The sequence below is a fragment of the Rhinatrema bivittatum genome, chromosome 8, assembly GCF_901001135.1.
Source record: "Rhinatrema bivittatum chromosome 8, aRhiBiv1.1, whole genome shotgun sequence".
Taxonomy (NCBI): Eukaryota; Metazoa; Chordata; class Amphibia; order Gymnophiona; family Rhinatrematidae; genus Rhinatrema; species Rhinatrema bivittatum.
Window position 1 is genome coordinate 90483954 of NC_042622.1, and position 19604 is coordinate 90503557.

Sequence of the window (19604 nt, forward strand, 5' to 3'; positions counted from 1 at the left end):
TCACTTAGAGTCCAAACGGCAGCTATTGCTTGCTATAATGGCCAAATGAGAGGGTCCTCTCTGGTATCACATCTGGATGTAGTGCACTTCTTGAGAGGAGCAAAACATACACACCCGCTTAGAAGGTCGCTGGTGTTTCCATGGGATCTAAATTTAGTCCTGAAGTCATTGGTAAAAGCTCCTTTTGAACCCCTTAGGAAGACCTCGGTAAAGGACCTTGCTCTAAAGATAACATTATTGGTAGCAGTATTTACAGTGAGGAGAAACTCGGAGCTGTAAACTTTGCAGAGATCCATATCTGTCCTTTTCCAGGAAAAAGTCACTATTAAGCCAGTGCTGTTCTTTTTGCCATCTGAATCAAGCTATTTCTTTGCAGGGGTTCAGTGAAAGGGACTGTGCAGGCAAGAAGAAGGAGCTCAAATTCCTGAATGTTTGAAGGATTCTTCTGAGGTATCTTGAGGTCACCAATTAGTTTTGTAAATCGGACAAGCTTTTTGTTTTGCTCGAAGGGCCTGCATAGGAGAAGCGACTTCTAAAGCATCAATTGCGTGCTGGGTTAAAGAGGCAATAGCCACAGCCTATATCATGAAAGGAAAGCAAGTCCCGGAGGGACTGAGGGCGCAGGCAGTGTCCTGAGCTGAATAAAGAGCAGTAGCACCCATAGATATTTGCAAAGCAGCAACATAGGTGTCGCTGCACTCCTTCATGAAGCACTATAGGCTGAACCTTCAAGAAAAGAAGGGTACAGGATCCATAGGAGACCTAGTGGCAGCACTGGGATACTCCCACCCAGGATAAATATTGCTTAGATATACCCACTTGTCTGTACTGGACTGACAGGACAGCGAGGAAAGTGAAATTAAGTTCTTATTTACTAGTTTCCTTTCCTTGAGTCCTGCCAGACCAGACCCGAACCCACCCAAAAGATTTAAGAGAAGCATTTAAAAAAAAAAAAGAGACACAATAGGAGGTAAAAGAGAAATGAGAGATGCTTTCCTCAGAGTGGAAGATGATTCCAGAGAGGGAAGAACAGAATTAAGGCTCAAATCTTTTTATTTGATCAAGCTGGATAAAGTTTTCTTTATAAAGTTCTTTTTTTTTTTTTTGTTTTGCTTGGAGATTTCACTTGAGATACAGGGGGAACCTATGTATCAGCTTGAGCGACCGAACACTGATGCCTTTCCTGCTGTACCAAGGCTATATAGAGAGAAGGCCTCAGGACAAAGAACTTGCCCTCTGCCTCCATCTGCTGGGAGCCGGGACAAATCGACTGGTCAGGCAGGACTCAAGAAAAGGAAATTAGCACGTAAAGATATAATTTCACTTTTTCTCTGAACTGCACCCAATCTCCATGTTGACCATTCAGTCTCACTTCCAGCCTGTCTGAGGATGCAATTAAGTTTATAAATATATGTTCCAGATTGAATGCATTGATGAAGGAGAAGCAAATCAAGCCCTGAAAGAGGTATTGGATTTATTTTAAATATATTTATCTAGTAGACCGCACCACAGAAATGCTGCATCTGCCTTTCAGTAATGACCCAGTATGTTTGAGACTGGTGAAATAAGTTTGTTTTCTTTAAAGGAGCAATGTTTTTGTCCACATATCTTCACTGAGTCAATAAGAATCTGGAAAAAAATGTAATGACTCATTTAGACTCATTCCTTGTAAATTGTATCTGTAATTTCTTGGTTTTACAGCTAAATCTCTGCATATTTTTCCCAGTTGTGAATTCAGCTTCAGTGAGAACAGACAGCTGGGTGGCTGCAGTTTTTTGTTTTTTTTTAGTATACTCTGAAACTCCATGATATGACGACTAGTTAAATTGTAAACCGGTGTGATAAGAATCTTTGTCTTGAACATCGGTATAGTAAAAGATGTAAATAAATAAATAAATGCATGTACATTAATAAGCAAACTGCGAAAAAAAAGACAAACATCTTTCCTTCCCCCAAAGAAAATGCACAATTGGCTCCCACCCTGTCTTTGAGCTGAACCTGATCATGGTGCCACATTTTTTATTTTTTGCAAAAGCCTTTAGAATGAGTTAGACATGTTGGTGCTTTAGAATCCACGTACCACAGGACCACTCGCACTGTCTCTCTTCACAGTGAATAAACCATACATAACCAAAAAAATCAACCAAACCACTGTTGGAATCAACAAGGATGCTAAATACTATTGTTATCCAAACATACCAATATCAAAACCTTAAACCCATTGCCCAGGTGACATCCGCAACATCCCCAGCAAGATGTCCATCCCTAGACTACCCAGCTTATAGGCATCCGGTGGTATTACAACTCCTTGTGACGTGCCCACCACATGCCGGCAAGGCAGCCACACGGGTGTAACTGAACCCAGCCATGCTTGCTTCAGCCTGATAAATGATTGATTAGCTCTCCTGGCAGATCCATCAAAGTAAACCCAGTACAAAAAAATCCACTCGGGTATACCGCCGCACACAAATCCAGCTGTGACAAGTAAAGGAGAAATTGAACAAGCACCAACACCAAAGGGGAGGCTGGGAGGGAACCTGAAATGACAAGAAGGAAAGAGGAAAGGAAGATGTTCTGCATATCTGAGACCCCTGAATTTATACCTTCTAGCATCATGTGCCAAATTCAAATCTGTGGTTCCCAGTGGAGCCATTCAAATGCAGCAGACTTTGCCTATTTTGAATGCGCCACTGGGAAGCAGGGGCTCTCAATCATGTGTCTCCCAGCATGTCACCCCCTAGTTTATTGTAAACCGGTACGATAAGACCTGGTCTTGAGCATCGGTATATTAAAATAATTTAAATAAATAAAATAAATAAATGCCTTGCCCGGCTTCCACCACGCGAAGCTGATGCGGCCCAACAGGACTGCCAACTCAATATTTTATCTAAACAATAAAAACAAATAAACCCTGACTATTGCCGGATGACTGCGAGTTTCTGTAAACATTTCAGCTTGCCATTGGGACAAGTCTCCAGCACTGAAAACTACTTCAGACATTCAGACGTTGGTGTCATTTTGCAATGCATTGTTGGATTTATTTTTATTTGTCACAGAAACATCTCAGTTCTGCTGTACACTGCAGTATGAGTCTTTGTGCATGTGCTATCTTATCAGTAGCACACACTGCACGGGCAGATGTGTTAATATTAGCTTTCCTGAAGTAAGTAACATGAAAACTTACACACATTCATGCATTTCTGATGATGGTTTAGATTGAAACATGTCAATCTATTCTTTTTCCTGACTCTTTTTTTTGTCACAAAGATCATGAGATCTGAAATGTCTTAATATTCATCAAATAGATTTGTTGAGCAAAATTGTCACTTCACTTCTGTGCGGGATGATATTTTATCTGAGTGAAAAACTTTCAGTTGTTATTATTGTGGCTTGCAGTAGTGCTGGTGCTGAAGCACAGGAGGCCCCATATTGCGTCTCCATCCAGCAAGAACTTCTTGGTATACCAAAGAGAGAGAATGATTGCTCATGAAAGAGATTCAGTCACCAGATGAAAGTCTTATTGTTCACCCTTGCTGCCACTACAGCGGTCCTTGGTGAAGACTTGGGCTTCTGGGCCTAGTTTGGCAAGAGCACCAATATTTTCAAAAGAGATGGCAGGAGAAAACAGAAATAAACTGCAGGCAAGAAAAAGATTTCAGCTGCAGGCATATTACTTCCTTCCTCAGGGTTCACTAAGAAGTGCTCTTCGCATAGGGAGAGAGTGCCTGCACCAGCATAGCCCACTCAAATCTTATTTACTAACAGGTCATTAACTGGGATAATAGCAGAGTTCAAAGACATTAAGGCTGCCATAACCAGCAGTTCATCCTTAATCACAGTACTGCTCGCTTTTTAAGTGCAATGGATGAAGAGGAATTGAAGGCATGATTGCTTGCGAAGCAGTTTGTAGAATGCAGTAAACAAAATTATTGTTATTATTATTATTATTATTAAAATTAATCTGCATGCTGTACCGTTTGCAAAGGATTACATTACATTAAAAACATCCATAATAAAAACATAAACAAAATCATCAAAAATTTGATTGTGAGTTGTGGCACAGGAGGATTTACTGACATTCCCATCTCATCTTAATGCTAAATCACATCATGATGTGTGGACTTGTCTAAACTTGACACAAAAGTTTATAAAATAACTATTTTCAGGTTTATCTGGTTCCATGCCATATAGTTTAGCACAAATGTAAGATGTGTATAAATGTTTTTAAAAAAAAAATACATTTTACATTTTTCTTTTAAATGAGTTTTATCTCCAGTTGACTTAATGTACAAAATATAATGCTCATAAATGTAAAATTTGAATAACTTCATCTTTTTCGACAGCATGGCTATTATTAACTCGTTAGTCTGACATTTAAATTATGTATTCACCGTTTAGGATTGTAAACCGTATTGACCTTTTTGTGAGAATACGGTATAGAAATATTGTTAAATAAATACATCATTTTTTCTTCCAAGGAAAATATTAATTTCAAGCAAATACTAGAATTCTTAATATTCTGTTAAACACTGATAACTCAAAGAATCCAATTCAAGCAGATTTGTATAGTGTGCAATTTGAAGGCTGGAATGGCTATACATTAATTTATATGTAACGGGTCTCCACTGGGCATTGCAAAATTATGAAAATTTCAAACCAGACATCAACGAGCATGGCAAGGCAGGATGTTTTTGGACCAGTCTCACAAATTTTGTTGGCTATGTGGATTATTATACAGATGGGTGGTGAGACATGGAAGAGGGGCCTGGGTGATAGATTAAGCAACGGTTTTGCAAAAATCAAAGAGAATGACGATAATGAAGTTGGATCTACAATAAGGCCTGAAATAGACTACCAGCAGAGGTGGTGGAGGCCAGAACTGCAAAAGAATTGGATATGCTTGGAACAGTTATGGAGAGCAGTGGTAGAAAGGATTGAGAGGTCAAGCAAAGACTTGGTGGCAGGGGGATGAGGTGGAACAACTTGTGTTGGTTTAAGTATAGGAGACTCTATGCTTATCTACCCACAGTGGCAAAGACCTGGGTAGGAGGAATCTAGACTGGGCCAGCTGGATGGACAAATTGTTCTTTGTCTGCTATCATTTACTATGTAACTATGATTTCACAAACCTTGAGGATGAGCATAAGTGCCGATTACTCATTTTGGTCAGATCTTTCACTTGCTCAGACCTAACAAGTGTAGCACAAAGACAAAAATTGATTTAATATACAACTGCATTCATCATATGCTGTGCAGTATTTCTAACATGTATCTACAACATAATAATGCTTATCATATATCTTTAACAAAATTGACTTAGAAGCTGTTATTTTTCAAATTATTTGTAATTTCCCCTTACACTCTTGGAAGCAGCCATGTTTGAAAGTCGCAAATATTATCACACACTTCATCCAGTTGGTCCATATTGGCTATCATATCACACCACCAATATATAAGCCAGTGAGGTAGCAGACTGGATATGGGTATGGTATAGTCTGTGAAAATTTCCAAGGAAGTCAGGTTGTGTTTTGCATATTTTATTCCATTTCTTGTTATGGGCTCTAGGTTGCAACCCAGACTGAAGTTCTGAATTTATTGCCACTCATTGGAATCAGAGATATATCTATTCTTTTGTACATGTGTTTGGAATGGAAAGTATTATGCTTGCTTTAATAAACTGAATGAGGTCCATATTCAGAAGCATTTAGATGGATAACTCAAGTTATCTGGCTAAATGAATATTTAGGGACTTAACCAGCGATATTTTAGCCAGCTAATAAGTTAGCTGGCTAGAATTTAGCCTGCTAAATTAGGGGCGTTCTGGGGTGTAATTGGAGTTGAGTTAGCCAGCTAAGTCTGTTTGGGCCAAAGAGCTGTTCTAAAGTTAGCTGGATAAAGTTAGCCGGCTATATTCAGTTGTGTGGCTGCACTATTGAATATGCCTCCAAAGTTAGCCAGATAAGTAATCCAGCTAACTTTGCTTTCTGAACAATGACTGAATATGGTCCTCAATATTTATCCAGGAGAAAGTGAGCTAAAGGAATTGTTGAAAAGAGGAGTATGCAGCAGTATCAGATAAGTAATGTTTGCTGTGTTTACTTTTTCTCTTGCTGTGTTTCCAAAAGGCAATGGTTCTGCTGAAGTTGCAGCATCCAAACATTTGTGCATACAAAGAATTTTTCATCATCTGGGATAAACAGGTGGGAAGTGAACAGTGTTTGATACTAGAGAAGTAATACTATCCTGCAGAACTGAAAATGTCAGCAAGTGTAAAGTGCTGACCTATTGTAATGTGCATCATTAAAGAAGAAAGAACATTTCAATGTAATGTTATTTTCTCTGTAATTTGGTATTTGGCGTGTTCATGCCCCAGTAGTGTGCCAATGCTAGCAGAGAAATTCTGAAATGTTCCAATGATAGGCTGTAAAACAATGTTAAAATGCAGAATATTATTTGCAATAATATTTTGCTGCATTTGTTGAGCTGTTCTTAACTATGAAAAGATTGTGCCACATACTATTAGTAGAAAATGCAACAAACCCAGATGTCTTTCCAAAGGATAAGTCCAAGTAATTATTAACAGTAAATACAATATAAAATCAGATAGACACTAAACATCTATTGCACTAACATTTTTCAGATTTTGCCCACACACCTTCCAGCAGGTAGACTTGGGTGGCACTGGTACTTGTCTGCATTGCACTAGTTCTGTTTTTTTGGACCAGATTTTTATAAAATCTGCCTTGTGGGTGCTGGTGTATTACTGGGAGGTCCTGAATGACTAGCCTTTAGAACATGTAGACTTATGGGTGCTGAATGTTTTTATTTTTTGTGATATATCCAGGGCTGCTATTGAGAGTTAAGTGCAATGATCACCTTCCATTTCATCCTGCAACATCAGTCCAATCCAAACAAGTGGGTTATGTCCCCCTACCAGCAGATGGAAGCAGGGCACACTAATTTCTCCACTATGTACATGTGATGCAGCAAAGCGAGACCCCAATATTCTCTGCCTCCAGCAGTTGGTAAGATGAGCTGGTGGAGTAGCATGATTTCTTGGAAAGCTGTTTCAGGCCAGGCCACTGGTGCTTCAGTCTGTGCGAGCCCATTAATAGGGGTTGCCAGTCCTAGAGGAGATGGTTGAGCCTGGGGCATTCTTCTCATAAAAAAAAAGAAAAGAAAAGAAAGATAACATTCTTCAGGAGTTTTTTTTATTTGTATACCTTGGAGTAACCTGAGAGAATCCTCCTGATTTCACCCACTAACCCCCTGCTCCTTCTGTTCCCCTCTCATTTTGTGCTCAGTGTGTTGCGGTCTCCACCGCTTCCCCCCATCCGCTCTGCACTGCGCTTACCTACAGTGGTGGAAACACTGCTCCCGCGGCTCTGCCGGCCCTCCAGGGCGTCCGCCATTACCGACTCATCTCCCTGCCGCCACGTGCGCGCGTGAGAACGCGCACTATGGACGCACAGCCGCCGGAAGTCTGGCCCCGCCCGGGCTAACGACGCCACGCCCCAAGCCTGATTTAACCGGCGTTCGGTTACCGTCTCATTGCCTTGCAACGAGGGTCACTACTGGTTAGTAGTTCTGAGTTGCGTTTCGCTTGTTCCATGTTCCTGACTTGACTTCTGCTAGTTCCTGACTCCGCTTCTGCCTGCCGCCTGCCATTGACTTCAGCCTGTTCCTGACTCCGCTTCTGCCTGCCGCCTGCCATTGACTTCAGCCTGTTCCTGACTCCGCTTCTGCCTGCCGCCTGCCATTGACTTCAGCCTGTTCCTGACTCCGCTTCTGCCTGCCGCCTGCCATTGACCTCAGCCTGTTCCTGATTCCGCTTCTGCTCGCCGCCAGCCACTGACTATTGCCCGTGCCTGATTCCTCTCCTGCCTGCTGCCAGCCTGACCTGGGTTCGTCTGCGTTCCTGCTCGCAGGTTGCTTCATCTCACGGCACGCTACAGACTTTGTTCCTGCTCACAGTCGATTCCAGTTCTCAGCATGCTACAGACTCCGTTCCTGCTCACAGCTTGCTTCAGCTCATAGCAAGCTACAGACTCCGATCCTGCTCACAGTCTGTTCCAGTTCTCAGCACGCTACAGACTCCGTTCCTGCTCACAGCTTGCTCCAGTCCACAGCACGCTATAGACTCTGTATCTGCTCACTATCTGCTCCAGCACACGCCGGACCCAACTAGCCCACGGACTACAGCATTCCTATTGGACTACCTTATCATACTCTCTGCCCAGGCCTTCTTCTACTATAGAGACTCTCACTATTCTCCTAAGTCCCAAGGTTCTAGGACCCTACGGGCTCCTCCTGGGGGGTTCCTGGTTCCCGGGTGAAGACCTCTGCCTGTGGCTCCGCCTCCCGACCTGCCCTATCATTGGGGTAGTTCGGCCCAAGGATTCACTCCTGGTCTGCAGCTTCCCAGACTGCAACAGTGTGGTTGAGTATTAGACAAAAATAAAAGGACAAAGCAGAAGAGCAGCTTCAGACCTTTGCGTAAACAGTTTTCTCGAGGGAGAGGAGAACTTCACCTAATTCCCTGTTGGGGTAAGTGGCCAATTCAGAGGGGGACTTTTGGGCTTCAGTTTCCTCCAAAGTTGAGCTGGGGGAGGTGTTTCCAGCCACAATGGACAAGCCCTGTGGCTGCAAGCAGTCTGCGTTAGCCATGGGGTCTCTTTGCTCAGCCTATGTCACGAAAGGGGATATAGCTCCTGGGGTATTTCAGCTACTCTCCACGATGCTGCGTGCCCCGTCCGCGGTAGGCCCACAACCGGGCCTACTCACCCTTGCAGTGCTGCTCCCGGACCCAGACCATCCTCGCTCGTGGCTGTGGGCAGCCGCCTACATCCCCAAGCACCTACTGCCTTCTCGGCTGTTCCTGACTCCTCTGCCGACCTCCTCAACTCCCGGCAGGTCTCCCCGTGTGGGCTGTGGGGAGACTCCTTCGTCCGGCCTGTTGTGGGCCCTGGCTTAGGCGCGCGTGTGCGTGCCTCCCGTTCCTTTAAAGGGGCCGCGGTGGGAAACTAACCTGCGGCCCTGGATGATGACATCATCTGGCCCTGGTATATAAGACAGGACCCCACCCCTAGTTCCTCACCTTAGCAACAGGTCTCCACGTTTGTTTGTGTGCTCATTGCCCATCGTTCCTGGTTCCTGATCCTGACTCTGTTCCTGGTTCCTGTTCCTGACCCGTACTTTGGTCCCTTCCTTGTCTCGCTGGACTGACTCCTTGGCTTTGACCCTTGCTACGTTGGACTACGCTCAGGATTGCTTCTCTGGCTTAGACCCTTGCTACGTTGGCCCATGCTCAGGACTGATTTTTTGGCTTTGACCCTTGCTATGTTGGACCACGCTCAGGACTGATTCTTTGGCTTTGACCCTTGCTCCGTAGGACTCTGTACCTTGCCTTGCTCAGCCGCCTGCCCTGACTCTAGCCTGTCTTTGACCACGCCTCTAGTATCTCCCTGGGCTTGGCCTCTGAGACTTTGACCTTCTACCTGGGTGCCCCCTGTCTTTGCCCTGTTCCTGTTGGCGCCCGGGTCTCTGAATCCCTGCCTCTTCTGGACCTACACCGGTCCCCTGATACCTCTGCTGGTCCTCAGCAACCGTTGTGTCTCATCTACTGGGAGTCATCATATGGAAGCCCACCTAAGACCAGCCGGCCCCGGCACTCAAGGGTTCAACCTGCAGGGAACGAGGGCTGGTATTGGCGAAGCTCCAGTTGACCTCCGTCTCCTAGTCAGCCCCGCCTCCCGAAGGTGGGGGCCCGTCTTGTGCATCTTGTCCTGTCTTGTTCCTCTGTGTCTTGTCTGTCTTGGCCTGAGTCTCTGGTTCTGACCTCGGCTACAGTTTTGCCTGGACCTGACTTATCCTGCTTGCTGCATGCCTTGACTCTTGGGCTGTTTTTGGACTTTCTCTTGGATCACCCTCAGGACCCACCTGAGACCTTCCGGCCCCCAGAACACATGGGCTCAACCTGTGGGGAACAGGGCTAGTTTAGGCAAAGCTCCAGCGTGTCCCAGACCAGTGTATATTCACCAGCTGTCAGCGTGAGACTAGTGGGCTCGGTCACAAGGTAGCGTCAACTGCGCCACGGCACAAGGGCTCTCAATCCTTACAATATCTGCAAGGTGACTACTTGGTCATTTTTGCATTCCTTTTCCAGACATTATTGTTTAGACATCTATGCTAAAGGGGATGTAGCTTTTGGGGCTGGCCTCCTCAAAGTGGCCCTCAGTTTCTCCCTCCCTAAGTAGTGGAGTTTTGGTACTTCCCACCTTGTTGTTTTGGACTGGTGTAGCAGAATAAAATGGAAGGATAAATTTATACTTGTATAGCAGGACTCATGGAAAGAAAATTAACGAGTCCTGGACCCTCCTGGGAAGTTGGGCCTCTTTTTTCAGACTACTCAGCACTATTCCTTTATGTTTATATAGTTGTGCATCCTATTTCCATCCTTTGTTTATATCGGTCTGGACAGGCAGGAGGATTTCTTTATCTTAAATTGAGAATTTGTTATGAATCTCATATGTGTTAGTTGTATTTTGTTCCACTACTTTAACATAAGGATACTAGGTTCTTGCTGTGCTGCATCACCTATACACAATGGTATGATATCACTGGAGAAATCAATGTGCTCTGCCTCCATCTGCTGGTAGAGGGGCATAACCTATCTATTTGGACTGGATTGGTGTAACTCACAGGACTCACAGAAAAAAATTAACAGGTAAACATTTCTCCTTTTGCCTGAGCTTTGGATCTTCTGCTAAAATTGCCATCTTTGCCAAGTGACTAATTTTCTCTGTTGTGCTCTCCCAGACTTCATCTATTATTCTCTGCGTGGTGATGGAGCACGAAGGCCAAGGAGATTTGTCTTTTTTGATTCAAGATAAAAGAATCCAGCATAAAGCAATGGAGGAAATGGTATAGTAATGCAAGAGAGGCAGCTTTCTAACTTCTGGGGGTTCTCCATGAAGTTTTCATCTGAAAGGATATGAACCATCATTAGCTATATAATATTTTAAACAAAGGTTATCCAACTCCAGTTGACTTTGGGCCAAACAGTGATCAGAGTTATAGGGTATTCAAAATGAAAATGAGATATACATGAGTACAGGTCTGAAATTATGTTCAGTACAACCGATGACTGTGCATGTACACAGGATTCATTTGTATAGTCATTGGTTGTACTGAACATCTAGTTGGAAGCCCCAAGGGACTACAGTGGGACTCCTGTATTACAAAGTGTGAGTTTATGTTTCTTGCCATGATCTCTTTTGTACTTTGATTGTGTGCAGCTTTGACAACTTATTTTGACCTCAGCAGACATCCACTACAGGAACTTCGTAAGCAAACAGTGTACTTCCTTATCATCCTCCAATTCAGTCCAGAATGCCAGAGTTTTGCCCTCTGGCCAGCAAATAGAGACAAAGAACAACTGTTTTGCTGACACCACCCTATAGGGCACAGTGTATCCTGCAGCACTTTACTATTTATCTGTCTTCAGCAGATGATGGAGATATAAAGCCTGCAGCTTAAGAACATAAGAAATTGCCATGCTGGTTCAGACCAAGGGTCCATCAAGCCCAGCATCCTGTTTCCAACAGAGGCCAAACCAGGCCACAAGAACCTGGCAATTACCCAAACACCAAGAAGATCCCATGTTACTGATGCAATTAATAGCAGTAGCTATTCCTTAAGTAAACTTGATTAATAGCAGTTAATGGACTTCTCCTCCAAGAACTTATCCAAACCTTTTTTGAACCCAGCTACACAAACTACACTAACCACATCCTCTGGCAACAAATTCTAGAGCTTAATTGTGTGTTGAGTGAAAAAACATTTTCTTCGATTAGTCTTAAATGTGCTACTTGCTAACTTCGTGGAATGCCCCCTAGTCCTTCTATTATCCGAAAGAGTAAATAACCATTCACATCTACCTGTTCTAGACCACCCATGATTTTAAACAGCTCTATCATATCCCCCCTCAGCTGTCTCTTCTCCAAGCTGAACAGGCCTAACCTCTTCAGCTTTTCCTCATAGGGGAGCTGTTCCACCCGCTTTATCATTTTGGTTGCCCTTCTCTGTACCTTCTCCATTGCAACTATATCTTTTTTGAGATGCGGCAACCAGAATTGTACACAATATTCAAGGTGTGGTCTCACCATGGAGCGATATAGAGGCATTATGACATTTTCCGTTTTATTCACCATTCCCTTCCTAATAATTCCTAACATTCTGTTTGCTTTTTTGACTGCAGCAGCACACTGAGCCAACGGTTTTAAGCATAGAAACATAGAAATGACGGCAAAAAAGGACCAAAATGGTCCATCCAGTCCACCCAGCAAGTTTATTATAGTATCTGCTGTGCCGTGCTGTTAAGTGTAACAACTTCTGCTCTGTGCAGTTATCCCAGAGCCTTATGATACCTCATAAAAATTTATTGCTAGCAACATGTTTACTGGGTGATGAGCCTTTCTTTTAAATCATGTGCTTTGCATATGGACTTGGCTGTAGAAGCAGTCCTGTGTGTTTTTCCCTTATGTCTGAGCATCAGTTCCCCAGACTGCAAAAATCAGGGCCCTCGGATTGCTGTCTGAATCAAATTCCCCTTTTCTCTTTGCCGTTGAAGCAGAGAGCAATGATGGAGTTCCATCAACAGTAAAAATGCTTAACGGTTAAGGGTAGTAACTGCCGCACCAGCAAGTTACCCTCATGATTATCCGTTCCCTAGATCTTAAAAGTTGGGTCCTTCATTGATTGCTGTCTGAATTCAGTTCCTCTTTTCCCCCCTGCCGTTGAAGCAGAGAGCAATGATTGAGTTGCATCAAAGCTTATTGGTTAAGGGTATTTACAGCCGCACTAGCAAGTTACTTCATGCACTCTTTTCTTCATTTCCATCCTTCAGCTTTTAGGGATCCACAGTATTTATCACATGTCCCTTTGTATTCTTTCACTGTTTTGGACTTTACCACCTCCTCTGGAAGGGCATTCCAGGCATCCACTACCCTCTCCATGAAGAAATAGTTTTTACATTGGTTTTGAGATGTCCTCCCTGGAATTTCATTTCACGACCCATAGTTCTTCTGATTTTCTTTCCAAAAAAATAAAAGGTTTGACCTTTGTACATCATTAAAACCTTTCAGGTATCTGAAGGTCTGTATCATATCTCCCCTACGTCTCTTCTCATCCAGGGAATACAACTTCTTATCTTCTCCACCTTCGACTATTGCAACTCCTTACTAATTGGAATACCTTTTTCATCCCTCAAAACACTCCAAATACTGCAGAACTCAGCCGCCAGAGTCCTAACTGGAACAAAAAGAAATGAACACATAACACCAGTATTGACCTCACTTCACTGGCTCCCTATTACTGCACGTATTGCTTACAAATCAATGACCATAATCCACAAAATTCTAAACAATGATCATCAAGGTCTTAACACCCTAAACATAATCCCTCAAAATCCTCCAAGAAACCTACGCTCTAATAACTGAGGCTACCTAAACATTCCCCCTATCAAAGATGCACATCTGGCAACCACAGAGAAAGAGTCTTTTCAATTGCTTCACCTAAACTTTGGAACACCCTACCTAAATTCCTGAGAACCCAACACGACCTAAAAATATTCAAAAAGGACCTAAAAACACTAATGTTATGCAAATTCTACACTGACCCTCAGACGTCTGATCATTCCAACTCTCAACTGAACTCTCAGTTATAAACCTCTTAATACATTCTCTTCACCCTGAACTGCATATCCTCCTCTTCCAACCTAATAATGCTCTCTGGACTTGATATGCTTATTTCTGATATTGTTCAAATTGTTTTTTATTGTTGCACAACTGCTAAGAAAATGTATAACGTTTACATTGTTTTTTCTGTTACACAACTGCTAAGAAAAATCTATATTTTTGTAAACCGTTATGAAGGCTCTACCGAATGACGGTATAAAAGTTACTAATAAGGGCCCTGACCTCAGCGGTCAGAGTAACAGATTATGAAAACAAATAGGTGTGAAAGCTTGCTGGGCAGACTGGATGGGCCGTTTGGTCTTCTTCTGCCGTCACTTCAATGTATGTATATAAAACTCAATAAATAAATAAATAAATAAATATTCATATCCTTCAGCCTCTCCTCATAGGTTTTCTGATACTGACTGCTTACCATTTTGGTAGCCCTTTTCTAGACCGCCTCCATCCTGTCTCTATCCCTTTTGAGATAAAGGCTCTAGAACTGAACACAATACTCCAGGTGAGGCCTCACCAAGGACCTGTATAAAGGCATCACCACCTCCTTTTTTTTTTTTTTTTTTTTTTAACTGTTATTCCTCTCTCTGTGCAGCTCAGCTTAGTCATTTGATGGATTTGACTCCTATGAGTTTTGCTGCGGCAGCTCCCTAGTTGAGTGAAGATGAGAAGGTGGTTCGGTGGCCCTTATCTGGCTTGGTACCTTATGAGGTGGTGGTGGTGAGGAGTTTGAAAGTCAAAGGAGTCTGGGTCCCTTTTCCCCCTTCCAACCACCTTTTCTGCTTCTGGACTAGATGACAGATGAGTGGAGCACCCACAGTGCTTCCTGTCAGGAAAGTACTTGCCTTCCTTTTTGTCTTTTCCTCTGCCTCCTTTAAGAATTTTTCTGTTTGAGGCTATAAAGTTTATAAAAAACAAAAAAACAGCAAAGTGAAATAAGTTTCCTTTCTTTGGCTTCTGCAGTGGATCAGGATTATCAGAGGCAGTGCTGAGGTAGTTTTCTGAGGTGAGCTGTCTATTTGCATAGGGAGTTGATCCCATGATTGTCCATTTTTTTAGGAGAAAATAATTCCCTTTTATTATCCCATAAGCTTTGGCTGACTTATAGGTAGGCAGGGCCATGGCGAAGCTCTATCTGCTTCCTGCTGTACATATGGAATTTATTAATTTCCTAGCTCCCAGACAGATGAATTCAGGACCAGTGGGTTATGCACCTCTTTCAGCAGATGGAGACAGAGAAAGCTGAAGTCACAGTATATATACCCCTTCAGTGACATCAGCCTGCCAGTATTCTCCATCTCTAGCAGATGGTGGACGTGCATTTCCCTACTGGGGATTGCTTCAAAATTTAGAGGAGAATTAATAGGAGCTTTGTGTTACCCCAGTCTCCTGCGGTGATACCTAATGGTCCCTCCCCCAATTGAGAATTTCTGAGGTGATTTCTGTGGTCCCTCAGATGAGTGCCTTGGTCCGGTAGCTGGTTCTTCAGCTGGTGTGGACTTAGCATATTAAAGCAGCTGAAAGGAAACCGAGCATGGCAGTGATGGTATATTCTCTTTCCCCCGCAGCTGGAGACCGTCTTTGTACTCAGCCGGGAAAGGCTGAGCTCAGGTAAGTTAAAAAAAAAAAAAAAGAGACAGAGTAGAGGGGTTGTTGTAGGATTTCCTCCGGTCTCCGTGCTCAGCACACTGTCCCAACATTCATTCCCGCTCCCGTAGTCGTTAAGGGACCTGGGTGGCTTTGCGGGTTGAGCAGCCAAGGTGGGCTAGGCCCTGATATTAGGCTTCTTTCTGTGCACTGCGTGGTAGGCCATGACGGCATTTTCGTGCGCTTTTTTCTGCGTGTTCAGCTGCCCTCTGCAGGACCATTGCATGCAAGTGCGTCCAACTGTGCGTCCAAATTGTATGCCCAGTTTCTTTTGGGCACGCTGCCTGTGCACACATTTTGGAACATATTGGTTGTGTGCCCAGGTTTGGCGTGGAGATAGTGTGCTTAGGTTTGCGGCGCATAGCCTTGGGATGCCTACATTTTGTGCACCTAAAGTTTTTAGCATGATTTCAGCTGGACACACATCTTCAGTCGCCTGTTAAGCGTATCGACGGACTAATGGCACCTGTGGCTAAGAAATCTAAGCTCCTTTTCCTCTGTGCTGCCTGTCATATTCGGGCTTCTCAGCCTGGAGTGCTCTCTAACTTGTGTCAGCACTGCTTAGAGGCTCAGGGAGAATTATCTTCCTCTGATTTTACTAAGCCTGGTTCTTCCAAGCCTGATGATGGCCTGGTTAAGGACATGTCAGGAGGGACGCCTGACCTTGGAACTCCCTTGACTGGTTCCTCAGTAGGGGACGGCAGCTCAGTGGGCGAGCACAGGTGCCTTCTGGTTTTGGCATGGTTCCTTCTGCCTTTTCTTGGGTAGAATCTTTTCAAGGATTGCAATCCTTTCTTCAGGCACAGTCCTCAGCCCCGTCCAATCCTGTTAGGTCAGATTCTCAGGTGATGGCCTTTCCCTCTTTCGGTACTACTGTTAAGCGCTGAAGTACAACTCGATTGACTGCAGGAACTTCCAATGGGAAATCGGATGGCACTGATGAGCAGATCTTGACTCTCTGGAAGATGGGGAAATTCCTCAGGGACTGAAACCATATAGGACTATGCTGCGATTCTTTCATAGAGATGAACTGCTGGCCCTGATTTCCCAGACGTTGAAGATGCTGGGAGTCCCTGGGGCAGATTCCATGTCTGAACCAAAGAAGAATCCCATTTTGGTTTCTTTGCGTAAAGTCTCTTGTTTTTTCCCTGTTATGGAGGCCATTCAAGAATTGACTGATCTTGAGTGGGACGCCCCAGAGACAAATTTCAAAGGGGGTCGGACCTTGGAAGGCCTGTATCCCCTGGATCCAGTGATGAGAGAGTATCTGCATTTTCCGAAAGTGTATGCGCTTGTCTGCGCCGTCTCTAAACGGACGACTATCCCCATGGAGGGAGGAGCGGCCTTCAAGGATGTGCATTATAGGAGGATTGAGGCCATCCTTAAGCATTTGAAGCAGTGGCAATGACCTTGCAGATAGTTTCTTGTTGTTCCCTGGTGGCTCGCTATTGTTTGCTTCTCTCTCAGGAGGTTGGTTTATTTATTTATTTATTTATTTAAATTCTTTTAATATACCGATGCTCAAGACCAAGTCTTATCGTACCGGTTTACAATAAACTAGGGGGTAAACCAGTTAACACTGAAAGCGAAAGTTACATTACAACAGGGAATGTAGAACAGGGCTGTTAGAAAAAAGGGATAGATTAACAGTCTAACTGGAGAGCCATGCATGTAAGCAGGTTGACGATTCTGGAGTGAATTCCAGAGCAGTTGTAGAACCTGCTGCCGTCTTTTTAGCAGATGTGAGCTGCAATTTGGTCTGCTCCTTGGCCAGAGGAGAGACTTCAATAATAGCAGCCAGGTGTCAGTTATGGCTGAGAAATTGGTCGGCTGATGCAACCTCCAAAGTTAATCTTGCATATAGGGAAAAATAACCCTTGCTGTAGTTACACGATGTTAGGTTCCATATTAGGAGCTACCACCCAGGAAAAAGATCTAGGCATCATAGTGGATAATACTTTAAAACCGTCGGTTCAGTGTGCTGCAGCAGTCAAAAAAGCAAACAGAATGTTAGGAATTATTAGGAAGGAAATGGTTAATAAAACAGAAAATGTCATAATGCCTCTATATCGCTCCATGATGAGACCGCACCTTGAATACTGTGTACAGTTCTGGTCGCCGCATCTCAAAAAAGATATAGTTGCGATGGAAAAGGTACAGAGAAGGGCAACCAAAATGATAAAGGGGATGAAACAGCTCCCCTATGAGGAAAGGCTGAAGAGGTTAGGGCTGTTCAGCTTGGAGAAGAGACAACTGAGGGGGGGGGGGATATGATAGAGGTCTTTAAGATCATGAGAGGTCTTGAATGAGTAGATGTGAATCGGTTATTTACACTTTCAAATAATAGAAGGACTAGGGGGCATTCCATGAAGTTAGCAAGTAACACATTTAAGACTAATCGGAGAAAATTCTTTTTCACTCAACGCACAATAAAGCTCTGGAATTTGTTGCCAGAAGATGTGGTTAGTGCAGTTGGTGTAGCTGGGTTCAAAAAAGGTTTGGATAAGTTCTTGGAGGGGAAGTCCATTAACGGCTATTAATCAGGTTTACTTAGGGAATAGCCATAAGAACATAAGAAATTGCCATACTGGATCAGACCAAGAGTCCATCAAGCCCAGCATCCTGTTTCCAACAGTGGCTAATCCAGGCTACAAGTACCTGGCAATTACCCAAAAACTAAGTATATCCCATGCTACTGATGCTAGTAATAGCAGTAGCTATTTTCCAAGTCAACTTGATTAATAGCAGGTAATGGACTTCTCCTCAAAGAACTTAACCAAATCTTTTTTTAAACCCAGTTACACTAACTGCACTAACCACATCCCCTGGCAACAAATTCCAGAGTTTAATTGCGTTGAGTGAAAAAGACAAAGCCTGATCTAGATCAGAAGAAATTCAAACATGCCACCTTTAAATCTTATTTATGCTCAATCCAGATCACAATGGCATCTTTAGATTACTTTTTCTTTGTAAAGAAATAGTTTTTCTGATTTTAAAAGCCAGAATTCTTCTCATTATTGCTTGTGCCACACACACTGCTATTAATTGCATCTGTAGCATGGGTTCTTCTTAGTTTTTGGGTAATTACCAGGTTCTTCTGGCCTGGTTTGGCCTCTGTTGGAAACAGGATGCTGGGCTTGATGGACCCTTGGTCTGACCCAGCATGGCAATTTCTTATGTACGAAATTGCCTTTTAAAGGCTCGCTCTTCTTTGGGAATGAGTTGGAGAAACTGGCCAGTAAGTGGGGCGAATCCCCGGTTCCTCAGTTGCTGGAGGATAAGAAGTAGTCACCGCGCCCCTTTTGGTATGAGGGGTCATCTCAGGGGTTCCAAGTTGTTTCGTCCCTACAGCGGGGTGACCTTTCAGAGGACTTAGCCTTTTGGTAGGTTTCAGTCCTTTCCAGACAGCCCAGGTGGAATGTGGGCTCAGTTAGTAGAACCTCCCAAGCCTCCCAATGAAGGTTTGCCGATCCACCCCTGGAAACAGGAGATAGGGGGACGTCTCTCTCTCTCTTTTATCAGAGGTGGGTCGAAATCACATCTGATCAGTGGGTCCTGTAGGTGATATGAGTGGGATATGCGCAGGAGTTTCGCAGTGTTCCTCGGGACGTATTCATGGTGTCTCCCTGCCACACCCCACAGAAAACGCAAGCAGTGGAGTGTACACTGTCAAGGCTCCTCAGTCTGAAGGCTGTGGTTCCAGAGCCCATGTCTCAAGAAAATATGGGTCATTATTCAATTTATTTCATTGTGCCCAATAAGGAGGACTCCTTTTGTCTCATTCTGGACCTGAAAGGAGTCAACCATCATTTGCGGGTGACCCATTTTTGCATGGAGACATTGCATTTGGTTATAAAGGCCATGCAGTCGGGAATTTCTGACCTCCTTGGATCTGTCGAGGTGTACCTCCATATTCCCATCCAATTGGAGCTCCAACGGTTTCTGCGTTTCGCGATGTTGGGGGTGCCTTTATCAGTTTTGGGTGCTACCTTTTGATCTGGCCACAGTTCCCAAAACGTTTTCCAAGGTTATGGTGGTGGTGGCAGCAGAGTTGAGAAAGGATGGGATCCCGGTACACCCATATTTGGACAACTGGCTGATTTGAGCCAAGTCTCTGGAAGAGAGCTGCCTGGTGACATGCAAAGTGATCTCCCTGTTGCAGGAGTTTGGTTGGGTGATGAACCTAGCCAAGAGCAGACTTCATCC

General features: G+C 43.9%; 1 protein-coding gene across 3 annotated transcripts in view; it reads left to right on the plus strand.

The window, feature by feature from the left end:
* STKLD1 (serine/threonine kinase like domain containing 1) overlaps positions 1–19604 on the plus strand; it is a 154248-nt gene that overhangs the window by 44745 nt on the left and 89899 nt on the right. For 2 of the 3 annotated variants that reach the window (XM_029611146.1, XM_029611148.1), the window contains exons 3-5: positions 1421–1465; positions 6126–6200; positions 10819–10923. In XM_029611146.1, the coding sequence (XP_029467006.1) occupies positions 1421–1465; positions 6126–6200; positions 10819–10923 (225 nt within the window). The remainder of the gene's footprint in view (positions 1–1420; positions 1466–6125; positions 6201–10818; positions 10924–19604) is intronic. The other variant, XM_029611147.1, reaches the window with a different exon arrangement.